The sequence below is a fragment of the Acipenser ruthenus genome, chromosome 1 (assembly GCF_902713425.1).
Source record: "Acipenser ruthenus chromosome 1, fAciRut3.2 maternal haplotype, whole genome shotgun sequence".
In the NCBI taxonomy this organism is placed as follows: domain Eukaryota; kingdom Metazoa; phylum Chordata; class Actinopteri; order Acipenseriformes; family Acipenseridae; genus Acipenser; species Acipenser ruthenus.
In genome coordinates, this window is record NC_081189.1 from 15,334,974 (window position 1) to 15,349,296 (window position 14,323).

A 14,323-nucleotide genomic window follows, 5' to 3' on the forward strand; every position below is an offset into this window, starting at 1 on the left:
ACTGTAGATACAGTTGAAAAACTATATGAGCATAGTCAACCAAGTGGTGAACCACCATGACCATAATGTAGTTGGGTATCATGCACAATTCATGTGCTATAATGCCTGCTTGGCTTTTACTGAATTAGCATAAAAAAAATAAAGAAATCTCTGGAAAATCCTATTTGAGCAGGATTAAGAAAATTTGCTGAGAATGTAGGTGAATGTAGCCCTTACAGTAACTTAGCCTAGCAGATAAACAATTTGACAAAAAAGTGTTGGGAAAATCTGTATTTTTCTTGATTAAATTCCTGTGGTCAAACAAGAGAACCCTTTGCATGACCTGGAAAGCATTAAGGTAGCATCCTGGTATTTAGTCCTGTCTGATCAGGATCAGGCTACACCTGTCAGACAGGGGATCCCCAGCCACCCCTGCAATCCTCTATAATTCACATTAACGTGCATTGCACTTTCAATAGGCTCTTCACATCCCGGCTCTACCTGTTAAGATGAATACAAATGCATACGTTCAGTAACTATCACTTTTGTCTGTAGAAATACAGTTTTTCAGTTTGCACGCTAATTTACTGTTCCCATATATAACTCAGGTATTGTAAAAGATGTGACGACTGTAACTCCTGGTGTCAGCAGAAAAAGAATGGTTTTGGATGGGAACAGCGTTGAAGCTCACAGTAGAAAACGTTACGCAAGGTTTAAATCAAACTCCAGGGAAGCATGCTTAATATCACTCCTGCTGAAGTCACCCTCTGCTTATTATCATGAAGAATATAATGGGCGTCGACAGTGAAAATCTCCTGATAACATCACTTTGGTTATTATCACACACTGGTTCTTATAACTAATATTTAACAATCATGCAACTGATTTCTACCCCCCATTTCATATCATTTTGTGAAATAAAAGCAAAACATTATCATTTTTTGAAGGTTTTGTAAGTAAGTTGCTATACAGTATTAAAATAATCCAAATATAAAGTTCAGTAGCATAATATAGCATCTAAAAATGTATGTGTACAATACAGCTTACCTATGCTTTTATTCATTACAATGTTATATGTGTACAGTGTAACAGACTGTATATAGAAAATGTGTGTGTGATTAATGAACACTCTTGTAATCAGTGAAATAACTCGTATAATATTTAGCATTCAGCAGCAAAACAGGCATATTTGCTGTATATTTACAAAGTTATTGATAAGCGCCTGAAAAGTCCAGTCTGTTCATTGTCATCGTATTTGCTCAGTCCCTTTGAAGTATAGTAGAACCTCAGAGTTATAAACACCTTGGGAATGGAGGTTGTTCATAAGTCTGAAATGTTTGTAACTCTGCAAATTGAATTTCCAATGGTTTTATTAAATGTGGACATCTGCTATCTATACCCTCAATCTGGTGAATAATACAAGGATACAGCACAGTAATACAATACTCATTGTTATGGTTCTAAAGTCTTTAAAACAGTACTATAAATGGAAAAAAGGGCTACATTTAACTTACCACTGAAATCGTAACTGTAGCAAAAACACAGATTTTTCTCACCAGATAGGTGCTCTATAACTGCAGGCTGGGAGACCTTGCTCGTGGTGGCCTGTGGTGGCTTAGCTGTGGTGATCTATGCGCGCATGGGGTTGTGGCTCTCGCGTGACATTTGAGACGGAAATCAACAGCAGCACGCGATGTTGTTCAGACCAACTGGAGAAGAGAAGGGTGATGAATGCCATAAGTTTAAATTCGTCCCATGTGTTGAATAATGCACATTATTAATTAAGAAAATAGTTGTGAATGACCTTAAAGGCCTAATTTGAGAAACGTTTAATGTAAGGACAAACAATCATATGTAAATCGTATTTTTATTCATGCACAACCGAAAATATAATTTAGTAATAAAAAATGAGCCTAAATGTGTTTATAAAAATGCACAACAGCAAAACCATGTGTGTCATAGCATAGGTCACCACAGCTAAGCCACCAAGGCCCCCACGAGCAAGGTCTCCGAGCCTGCAGTTACACACTCTGGTATCTGGTTGCGTTGAGTGATTGTGTACTTCCGGTGGGAAGTGGGGGTTCGATAGACAGGTCAGATGAGGACAATGGCACTTACTGGTAATAGGTGAAAAGTGTTGTGCCAAAATGAATCCTACAATATATTGACTCGGTAGAGGATGTATTTCCCACATACTTTGGCAGGTTCTAAATATATGTTGAGAGTGTTTCCTCAAACCCTCACAGCTGTACTGTTGCTCTTGCTTTTCAGAACAGTGTTTAGGTGGTACAGTATATGGCGAGTGCAAATTCTGCTGAATCATTTTCAATGTGAGTATGCAGTATAGAATAGAGCTTCCTTGGTTCTATGCACCATGTTTACATTGCAAAGAGCTATCACTAAAGTTGCTGAGAGCTATAAAATAAACCAAGAAATGCCTGTGCTGATCTGGGATAAATGTATTTAACAGGTGCCAACTGCAAAATCAAAGGTGTTTCTGCAAGGCCTGGTGAATATGGGTGATACTGAATGCATTCGTATCAAATGGGAATATTATACCCAGCCTACACTTTGGCATTGAATCTGCTGATTTTTTATACCAAATAATTACCGCTTGGGTTTGCCTCTCTATCCAATAAGATACATTAATGGACAATCCTGTTTAGGAAGATAAACTCAAGATTTCTATCATCAAATACATGGATTCATTCAGGACAGCTCTTTTTTTTTGGAATAACAGTTGACATTGATTATAGAACTTGCTTGGATTTTGGTCAACTTAAGAGACATATAACCAACAAAGTGATATTATTGACATCCATTATGTTCTTCATGATAATAAGCAGAAGGTGACTTCAGCAGGAGTGATATTAAGCATGCTTCCTTCTAGATTGATTTAAACCGTGTGTAACTTTTTGACTTCAATTTATTTTATATTGAGGTGTCATAAAGCATCTAAAGGGTTATATTTGCAGAATTAACAGTTACATTTAGACTTAACTTTTGCGGTTATCAAAATTATTGTTTTGTTAACTGCAAAAGTTAAGTAAATTATCATAATATAGTTAAATAAGAAAATTAAAATAACAAGTAGATGTCAGTTAAAAAAGCTAAAAAAAAAAATAAAAAAAAATACAAAATAGCCTATCCTCAAATGAGTACTTAATGAGTTAAACTTCTCACACTTTGGAAGGTACAGCAGTGATGTCCTCAGTCTTTTTTAATTGCATTTGAACTCAAGTTACACTGGCATTGGTTATAAGCTGTCATAATATACAAAAGCACTGCTGCAATGCCGACTAGCCAGTCTATCTTTTCTTTATTAATCATACTGTCCTATATTAAAATAAATCTCACTAGACTTTTGCCTAGAGGTAAAACATAAACTCTGTAACTCTAAGCTAGGCATCATTCGTCACATGCTGTTACAGCATACCAGGTGTGTAATCAGTGCCAGTTTGCCCTGGATTATGTTGGTAATTATCCTGGACCTCGTAATGCACTTACATTGGAAACAAATTCCAACATCCCGTGACAAGTTCTGTGGCTAGAACGGGTCTATATAATAATAATAATAATAATAATAATAATAATAATAATAATAATAATAATAATAATAATATCATCTTTATATAACACCTTTCATAGTGGACCACCACCACAAAGCACTTTACAGAGGTAGGCTGTGAACTGTGCATTATATGCAGAGTCACTTACAATAGGACATTGATTTAACATCTCATCCGCAGGATGGAGCACAAGGAGGTTAAGTGACTTGCTCAGGGTCACACAGTGAGTCATTCAGTGGCAGAGGTGGGATTTGAACCGGTGACCTTCTGGTTACAAACTTGGACTTTAACCACTGGCCCACACTGCCTGCTTATAATCTGCAGGACAGTACTAATTGAAGCCATTAGTTTTTAAAACAACCACCTAACGTGCTGTCAGTGCAATGAGTGAAAGAATATGAAAGAGTTTACAGACTCTTGCAGGGAGAAGGTACCATGAAGCAATGAATTGCATGTGTTTTATTGTAAATTGGTATTAAGATCAATATAGTTGTGATTACCTGGAGAGAATCTTCAGTTCAGCACGGAGAATCCGCTATGAGTGGCAATAGGATGGAATCATTTTTTTTAGGGAATTAGGGAACAAACAACAGCTTCAATGCACGTGGCCTACCAGGTTGAAGCAGCATCCAAAATGATGGAGAAAAAAATATATACTTGCCGTGTTATAAAATACCCAGAGCTTTATAACGGTAGCGAGTGCAATCACGTCTCCTCCAATCCATGACTGACACATCGCCTACCGTATTAGTGCGATGACTTCGTGTATTGTGGCCCCTCCTTCCTAGATAGCCGACTTCCACCTGATCCTGGAATTGACTGTCAAACCATCCAGTCCGGGGCACACTGTTTCAGTTACACAGCGCTCTCACAGGTCGAGAGGGAGATTGTTGACTCGAATTCCCATAAGTATAGACACTCTGTAGGAATCAGTCAATCATGTAGTATCTGAATGCATTAGTTCTAGTGAATATGTATTAAATTAACCATTAGTAAAAAGGATGTAGAGTATGCATCTAAACGACTTTTGCACAAGTCTGGGGGAAACCAATACCTGAATGACCAATAAACTTCTTTGCATCAACTTCAACTCAATTCAGCAATTCTAGATTGTACTTAAAACTGAAGATAGATTATGGTCCAAGAACTTTGATATCCCCCCAACAGTTGAAATTAACAATTGAAATGTATAAAATGTGGTAATGTTTTCTGTGTATAACTATTAATCAAAATCAAAATGTATTGCGTGCTCCTGCGGGAGATGATAAAATGAGTGCAGCTCACTGAATATGCGACACAATGCGCTTTGGAACAGTCTGAGCCATCCCCAGTCCACAGCGGGCTGCTGTCACATCACCACTGAGGAGATGCTATACTACTGGTTTTCAGAACATCATCTGAGTACACAAGACTGCACAGACAGTCCAACTAATGCTAATAAAGGTGCTGAGCAGGCGACTTTGCGCTGTTTTGTAATGACCTCTCAGCATGATCCCTGTACCTGTAATTGAAAACATAACACTTTAGTTTTTTTTAAACACAAATTTTATTTTTTTATGAAAAGCCTAATACATGTTTTAAGCAATTTAAAACAAGGAGACAAGAGAGTTATCACAGCTCAAAGCTGAAGCACAGCAGTTCGGAGGTACAGTTCTAGTTCTGCCTCTCATTAAGGCAAGAAAGACTTGCCTTTATCTCTTCTAAGATCAAGAACTGACACTTTATAAAGTCAAATTGGTTATAATACAAATTATATTTGTATGTGGTTTGTAGTTGAGGAACCAAAAACTAACAAAACACAATAGCAGCATCTTGGGCAACTAAATGCAGTCTCATGGTGACAAACACTTACTGAAACTTCACAAAAGTCACATGCAAAACCTGATGGAATTGTACCAGTCTTGTTTTGACAAGAAAGCTATTTGTTCATTAGGTTTGATTGGTTTTTTTTGCAAGGCATTTTATCTTGAAATCACCCTTTTTTTACTTTTGCAAGCTCAGTAAAAAAAAAAAAAATCTTAGAATTCTGAAGTTACACCGGTTTCGTTTTCATAATGAAATCTCCATGCAGAACAAAATTAGTCAGTAAAGAGTAAATGTTTTTTTTCTCATGTCTGTAGTCTCCCAGATTTGTGTTTATTTATTATATCATAGTCCTGTAAACTCTGAACAAAAAGGATAAGATAAGGAAAATGAGCAGTAACATTAAATAAGAATGGCACCTACAAGCTTTTTATATTGGCCACCACAGTAGTACCTCTAACATCATTTTCAAGAATTGAACAGTATAAACAAATAGCAGATACAAAACGCCACACTTGACTTTAAAAGCTGCAGACAGAAGCACACATAACATTGCAGTTTCATTAGCATGTCAAAATACAGAATGGACTTGGTACCTTTAATACTTTCCACTGAATGTACAGGTGAAGCGTTGCAGAAGTGCAGTGTTTTACACACTCCAGACAGGCACAACACCAAAACATTTCAGTATTTACTGGGTCGGGAGGTGTGGTTTTTGTAATGGTAAAGCTGAAAAACACCTTAACAGACAAATGTTTTGGCACACTTAAGCCTTAATGCATGTCCTGTTAGAAAAGAATGTGCAAGACTTAAAATGAAAGTTCGCATGGAGATGGACTAAGATCATTTAGTGTTTTACTCTAAAATGTTTTTTTTTTTAAATTTATCCTTGCTGTGCTGGTATGCATAATTAAGTTATTGTACTGCCATGTGGGGCATATGAAACCTAACCCCTCCAAATCACACAAATGCAGTCCAACAGAAAGATAGAATTAATAAGGAGAACCTTGAAGTACATTTTGTTTCTTTATCGCAGTGACTTTGCTGCGAGTACCTGCAGGTACAGTGTCGTTTTTTTGCAAGAGCAAAAAACACACCAGATAATACAAGAACAGTCTGCACTTTGTTCCCTTAGGCCAAGGCACTGCATCCAGGCCAGAAATACGTCAGGTTGTGTAAATCATCAACTACAGTCCTGTGAGGACGTGACAAAGGGCAGATGTGTGTCTATAATTACAGGGTAGTCGTTACATTGTGCAACACTGCCTACTGTTCATTCCCCTCCGTTTATCTACATAGGTGTTGGAAAGCAAGTGTAAATAAAGCTTGCAAGAATTGTGAAACAGATGTAGCTAAATACAGAGATCAGATCCTAATCTTGGTTTAAAATACATGAGAATAAGAGAGAAAAAAAATCCTAAAAATCAACAAAACACTATAACAATATTAAACTTTTGCATAGCTACATGCAAGACAGCGCTCATAATTCCATACAGTGTATCTTTTTATAAAATACATATCATACCCCCAGAACCAGGCTGCTTCATACACAGACATTGATATACTCTGGGAGTGAAATAAGTGTGGTGTTTAGACTGTGGGGGTTCCAATAATGGATTAGGGTAAATGATTAAAAACCCCAGAAGTCAAGCTCACTGTTTTCCTAAATGTGAATTTTAACTAGCAACAAGTCAATTCAGATTCCCTGTATTAAAAGTTAATTATTTATGATGGGTAGTAATGGAGTGAGGTTCAGCATCTTTAATAAAATACAATACTGAAAACTTACAGTGCCAAAAAATATGTGGCCTCATGAGTTTTGTTAATAAGAGAAAAGCATGGGGGAAATATAGTCCAGACAGTGCAAAGTATTAAAGATAGACCAGAACAACTGAAATGTGTAAAATGTGGTCATGTTTTCAGCAACAAAAGAAAAATAAAATATTGTGAGTGAAATGATACATTTGCCATATTGAAATGGATGCAATAGCAAAACATTTTCAGTTGCCAGCATTTTTAATGAATTCTGGTACTTTATTTTCTTATAAACCAAGTAACAGTACTATGATTTACTGGCATAGCATGGAATTCAGCAACAAAACTCAGGACTAATAACATGGACGATTTCATCCATGTAAAACACAGCTATTAAGGGTTTTCTGATACAGAAAAAAATACTATGTTAACTAGAAATGAGAAAGCAACATTTTAATTTACTGACTGATCATTTATATTTTGCTGCATTTCAAAATAAGAGCTTGAACTTTGTATAGGTTTCAGTTCAGATGCTTCAGATGGGATTTCTTAAAACCAATGCATTTACTGTACCAGGCTGCTTTTTTTAAAAATCAGCCAAAAAAATCTAACCAATTAGAATATTCTGCTGTATCTTGGGTTTTCCCCATTTGTACAAAACCTGTTCTACTTTAAGAAATAAATCACCGATATGTAACAGGGGTGGCTCATTGAAAAAGTTTTCTATTTTATTGACTAAAGCAGCATTCAAATGCTCATCAGGCTCTGCCCAACAAAACATATGTTTGAAATAATAAACAAAAACAAACACTTCTTATAAAACTTTGCAAAACTGATCCAATAATTAATTGCAAATAAAGGATATGAATAGCGAGTATAATTTGCCCTAGTTTTAATCCAAACTACAATGCTTGGCATCTTATATATTTTTTTTCTTTTAAATATCCTCCTGGCCATTGACATTATGACACTTTTCAAGCAATAAAAACAAGCTTATATTATTGGTACATTTAAAACATAATTCAGCTTTAGGAAAAAAAGAGAGCATTGCATAGCAGAAATGATTAGAATTAAAACAAACAAAAAAAATAACTGAATTCAAAGTTTGGTATTGTAGGTTTCATTATTTAGTTTTCATTCAAGTCCTCCTTTAAATATATACAACAGAAGTGTCATATCTTACATTAGCTGTTTCATTAAGTCCTGATTCTCTTTTTTTTTCTCCAAAGTTCAGAAAACAGGCTTAAAAAAAAAAAGCCAAGATCATTCAATTTGTTTCTCCTCTGCTGCAACACATTCGTAGAAAAGTCCTTTCGAGAAAAAGTGCCATCTTGCTACATTATCATCTGATCCAATGATTTATAATGAACACTATAGAGTGTATGGACCAAATGAACACAGCAACCTCCAATTCTGAAAGGGGTGTTCAGGTCCCACACAAACACACGCACAAAAAAAAAAAAATCTGTACAAAAAGTTGCACCCTAAGGTTTCAGCGTTTTTACATTCCAGCTGGTAAAGCTTTGAGAAGAATGTAAACAAGCACCATTAAGAAACAGTCTTCTATGCCCCCCCCCAGATTAGGAGAAAGTTTAGCAGTCCTCAGTTAGCTTGTGCTTCTTTACAAGCACTAGAAAAAGAAAACTACATTCACAGCTCAACACCGTCAACAGTCTCTCTCTCTCCTACTGAAATTTATAGAATGCCCCAGTCAGACTAGCAAAAGCACAGACCGGCATTCTTAACTCCAAAGCCAGACTTGGCATTCCTTTTCAAGAGGCCGTCAGTCCTTCTTCTCGAGTCCCAAGTACTGTCCACGTTGCCTTCATCGCCTCTGCTGTGAATACACTGGGTATGATAGCGTGACATTCAAAGAGTCATTGTGCTGTACAAGTGATGTGTGCTGGTAATGCAGCACCAGTTCTTTCAGCGAGCCATACAAGTTGTATGGCTCTGCAAACCCATATCCTGTCGGTGTTTTGTTGATAACACAATGCTTTACCTCGTCGTCCACACTGCAAGAGAAAAGGAACAGATTATTAAAAACATTATCATGTATTGTTATCCTAAACAGCTATTCTTGTTAAAAGTGATTGAGATGAAAGTTTTTTGGAATACAGCTTAGGACTAGGATGGCTAGAACAAGAAGCAACAGCCAAGTCCTTTTTAATAACTGGCAGCCTATTTTAAGTTTTTATACAAATACGTACACAACGCTGCAGGCATAGCAGCCTGGCTTGCTGCTGTCCCGGACGAGGAACGTTCCGTTCCGCTTCCCCCTCAGCAAGGCCTCGGCCTGGGTTCTGTTGAGGTTTCCCAGTTTCCACGAGCGCTCATCATGATGAGGCAAATCTTCATCATCTTCAGTCATTGAGTATTGGCTACGATTAAAAGAAGAAAAGATTAGGTAAGGTCACAACAGTAAATTTTATTTTATATATTTTATGCAACGTTGAAAGAAACGATTAAAAACTTACTCTTCTGTGTTCTCGTTTTTAATGTCAAGCCATTCATTCAACTTCTTTTGTCGGACACCCTTTTGAGTCAACCACCTGAAAACAAGGAGAAGAGATGCAAACAATTAAAAACCAAAGATCATATATATAGTTTTTTAAATCCCCCAGACTGATCTAATCCCCCGTTTTTTTTGGTTTTTTAAAAGTGAACAATGGGGATTTTAAAACATTGGTACACATACATCAAGTATTGGTCTCTTGTCTTTCTCAGCTGGATTAGGTCTGGTTTGATGCTGTTCATGCGTTTGTCAATCTCTCGGTAATCGGCTGCTTGCTTCTTCAAGTCCTCCTCCAGCCTGCGCTTGCTGTCTACAATTTCACTGATTCTGGACTTCAGCTTATCATAGTTCACCATGATCCTGAAAGACATAGGCAGAAGAGTACGGTTACAATATGTATAATCTATACAAGTTTCTGCCTCACATTTTACTTGGCTATAACAATTATCAAAAAAATAAATACCTGTTTGTGATTCGAGACAAGCCAATCTCATCTGACATGTGTATCTTTACTCCTATAGGATATCTTTATGTGTGTAAGTGTATAGAAGTTGGTAAAAGTAACTACACGTCCTTCCCTTCTACGCATCCACATGGACGTCTGCATTGTCCTACAGTATGTGTGGAATCTGATATTCATTAGGATATTTTCAACACACCTCTGAATTTCTTTGTCATTCCCCTCCCTCCTGAATTTCTCAATGTATTCCTTGCTGTACCGTTCCTGGGTTTGGCACTGCTCTTCAAATATTTTGATCGTCTCATTGAAGGCTTCAATAGCAGTCCTTTTCATTTGAATTTCCTTTATAAAAAAAAAAATATATATATTTTTTTTTTAAAAGCAGAACACAAATTAAACAGACATATGTTCAACAGCCACTTTTATCACTCATGCATATTCTTTCAGCATATGAGCCCACTAACTTACCTGTGATGTTCTTGTGTATTCTTCATACAGGCGGTCGTACTCTTTGTTCTTTTCCTGGTACAGGAGGTGATATTCATGGAGCTTCTTTCCGACTGCCTCAATGTTGTCTTCTTTTACAACCTGATCCTAAAAAAAAAATAAAGAACGGGTGTTCGATGTGCAATCTCTAGCATCTACTATTTAACTGAATAACTGAAAAGACGTAAACAAGTAAAAAGACTATAGTACATGTGGGATACAATTTAGGGTATCAGCTTTGATCAGGTTCTTTATTTAGAGCAGATCTTAAAGGAGTTGTTTTTAGCCAAGGTGACACTTTGCTCCTTACCTGCTGGTGCTTGGATACAGGATACAGCAGCTTGACATCTAGCTTGGGGTTGTACTGAGCCAGAGACTCATGGCGGTAGTGGTTTATGAGCTCAACCACAGAGTTGAAGGTAAGTGGATCGGAGAAACCGTACTTTCCATCTCGGTGAAAGATCTTAATAAGCTTGTTGTTTCCCCCTTTCCTGTAAATGAAGAGAGAGTAATTATGAGAAATGGGACTAAACTTTCACCACGGTATGTTATGTTATTTTTTCCCCCCTTAAGTTTGTGTTAATAGGAGAAAAAGAAAAGGTGGTTACCTTAACGTAAGTGTGTAGTCCCCATGCATTTTTGTGGAGGCATCTCGAACCAAAAAAGTACCATCTGCTGTATCCCGTAATTTTTCGTTGACCTCCTCCCTGTAACAAAGAGCCATGACGTTGAATGCACAGACAGGTACAGCTATTCAACACTATACAGAGAGGGCTACTTTAACACACATTGCTATGGCTACTCTTGATGGCACCTGCCTACGTCTAGTTTCAGCAGGACAGTATGGCATCAACATTATTATTATTATTATTATTATATTATTTATTTTAAGCTGACAGTTCAGATAATTGCTTGTTGAAAACCATGTTTACTGCAGATTTATGAATCACATGCAATTTTAATCTCATAATTGATATCCTACAGACATTCAGTATTGAAAAATAACTCTGTACTTGAATGTCTCAACCTTTAAACAAAACAGTGCCAAGTCCATGACCCACTTCCTTGTTTTAACCTGCCTTTACCTTAATAGGCATGAAAGAAATCATCAATTACTGGCAACCTTGACTCTGCGAACAATTCCCTTGCAATTCAAGAATGTCTTTCATTTGGCTCCTTGCATATAGAATCACATGACTCTGGCAAGAACACTTTAAATACTGTAAAAACTGTTTTGAATAACTTTCATCAGGCTGCCAAATACAGCTCTTCCTCCCCCTCTTTTCTTTTATGTCTCTGGAACGTTTCCTAAATTTTGGACAGTGCTCAAGTAGTCTACCAGATACTGGCATCAGCAGATGTGTCTTGTAGCTCTTGTTTCATTTTAAAATCCGAACTTCAAGTGCAGAGCAACAAAATGGCAATTCTGGGTTGACTTACTGTACCTTGATATATCTCCCCAGTACCATTCAGCGTCTTGTAGAGACATGTTGTTATTCATACAGTTGTTTGCAACAGGGGCAGGCTTTGGCGGCTTTGGAGGCAGTGCTGTTAAAAAAGAAAATTGATTCAAATTTAGTACAATTTTAAATCAAAACAGAGTCAAGTTACAGAAAAGTACAACCTCGCACCAACCAAATACACTTTAGTGGATGACGTAAATACCCTGTTCTTTTAAAGGCTAGATCTAGAACCAGCAGTCTTTGCTGTGGTATAAAGTTTTTAATTGTGGATGCCCTCCATCTTTTTGTCTGTCTGGCAAGAAAGACAGCTTCGATTAGATGAAATTAAACATCTGCAGAGGAGTTTCACGGTATCCCTCCCCCTCCTCTTCCAGCCCCCCAATCTCTTTGCACTTGATTTAAATCAGCCTCAAAAGAATGTCACTGCTTTCCAGCAGTGGAGCGACTGTGTAATAAAAGCAGCCAGTCAGAAGAAATGTGTTTCATTGAAAAAGGACGAGTGGGTCTCAACTCTCCGGGAACACGATGTGGATAGAAATCACTCTTAAGAAATACATCTGCCACCCTCCCCCCCCAAACAAAAAATAAATATACAAATTACAAAGTGCTTCTCTTAAATTCTGCAGGATAAATTTGTCCTAAATAGCAAATCTGATTAAAAACCAAAAACCCTACACTGACAGCCAAAGCAACACAGAAGGTACTCTGTGCCAAAGTAGATACAGCTCAATTTCTGACTCACTTTTTTAGTAATGGAATGTGAAAAGTCCTTGCCACTAGATACGGAATCAAAAACAGACTGAATAAATAACCACGTGTTTTAATTGGGCCATGTGATTTAATTTTGGACAAATAAATTGTATATATAAAAGAAAAAAAAAAGAAAAAAAAAAATCAGCAACAGTTATACAATACATTATTCAGGATTCTATTTAATTGATTATGACTGACATTGCACACACTGCCTTACACATGCAAAATTCTGCTACCTTGTACAGGCAATATACAGAGAAAACAAATAATGCATGGCTATTACCCAGTAAATCATCTGCACTCTACTCTTTGTCTGCTGTAATCCCACTGCATTGTTACAAAAGGGGCACTGCTGCAGCACACGTCGTATATGGCAACAAATCAACATAGTTTAAACAGACTACTGTGATCATCACAAACATTGCAAATATTGATGCACTTAAAATCATACTATATGTGCAGCCTTTACTAAACAGCAAGCATAAAACCAAGTGCTAGCCTTGTTGCAAAGTGCACAATGATGAGAGCTAAAATCCAAGCCTAACAATGCATCTGTGTTAAATAACAACAATAAAACAAATGCTCCCAAAGCAAAACATCCAACAGAAAACAATAGGTAAATACAGCAATTGCCAAACCAATTGCCTCATAAGGAACAAAGACTTGACAGTATAAAAAAGCATCCTTCAAGAGTACAATATTACTGCAGTGTTACCTGGTGGATCCATTTCTATGTAAAATAAGAGATCTGTTTCACAATTTAGCTCAGTCCTTGGACATTCTACTTCCAAATCTTCCATGTTCCAAACTGTGTTGTACATTAGTATCTCAGGTATCACCGATCAAGCCCAGTTATTAGAAAATAATCTGTTTCTTTGTAATGGTGTCTTGGAATTCATTTTAAAAGCTATAAAGGGCTGCACTGTAATCCATTACATCACATACCTCAGCCAATGGCACAAGGACATTGTCACCAGACCACTCCTGCTTCACTGCCTGCTGCATCTTTTCCTTTAAACAATGATGTCATTTTAAAAGCACACAGCCTCTCTCGGTACCTAACCTAATAACATGCATCCTATTGTAGGCAGGAAAAAAAAATACGGTATGCACATATTTCTATAGATAAATGAATGACTGAATAAGAAATGCTCCACGAAACAAAAAAAAAAACAGAACAGATTTTTTCTCTCTCTCTCTCTCTCTCAGACTGCATGACGGTTTTGTCCGTCCCACTTCTGGCAGGATGACAAAAGCTGCTGTGCTGCAGCACGTAGTCTTCTGGGTTTAATTGACAGCCAGGTCAATTTCAACTATTACAGCACTGCCATAATCCTTCGATGTGACACTCAAATCCAAGGGACAGTTGGTAACCATTCACAAATGAACCACAGACTATTTTAAAACGGATGTCTAAAAAAAATTAAAAACTATAAATAAATAAATAAATAAATAAATAAATAAATAAAACAGTGGCTTTGGCCTTTTCTTGAATACCTGTACTTTACTGTGCCGAATACGTGGCTTGTGATTGTGTATA

The 14,323-nt window shown here is 36.9% G+C and overlaps 1 protein-coding gene across 6 annotated transcripts in view; it reads right to left on the bottom strand.

The window, feature by feature from the left end:
* Positions 1-5,436: 5,436 nt before the first annotated feature.
* The window catches only part of LOC117404001 (phosphatidylinositol 3-kinase regulatory subunit alpha), a 36,006-nt gene continuing 27,119 nt past the window's right edge, over positions 5,437-14,323 (bottom strand). For 5 of the 6 annotated variants that reach the window (XM_034925006.2, XM_034925000.2, XM_034006593.3 and 2 more), the window contains 9 exons: positions 12,013-12,115; positions 11,176-11,274; positions 10,878-11,058; positions 10,550-10,675; positions 10,281-10,423; positions 9,805-9,981; positions 9,584-9,658; positions 9,317-9,487; positions 5,437-9,121 (listed from right to left, as the gene is read on the bottom strand). In XM_034925006.2, coding sequence (XP_034780897.2) covers positions 8,932-9,121; positions 9,317-9,487; positions 9,584-9,658; positions 9,805-9,981; positions 10,281-10,423; positions 10,550-10,675; positions 10,878-11,058; positions 11,176-11,274; positions 12,013-12,115 — 1,265 coding nt within the window. In that variant the 3' untranslated portion in view covers positions 5,437-8,931. Of the gene's footprint in view, positions 9,122-9,316; positions 9,488-9,583; positions 9,659-9,804; positions 9,982-10,280; positions 10,424-10,549; positions 10,676-10,877; positions 11,059-11,175; positions 11,275-12,012; positions 12,116-13,498; positions 13,620-14,323 lie in introns of those variants that run through there. The other variant, XM_034006594.3, reaches the window with a different exon arrangement.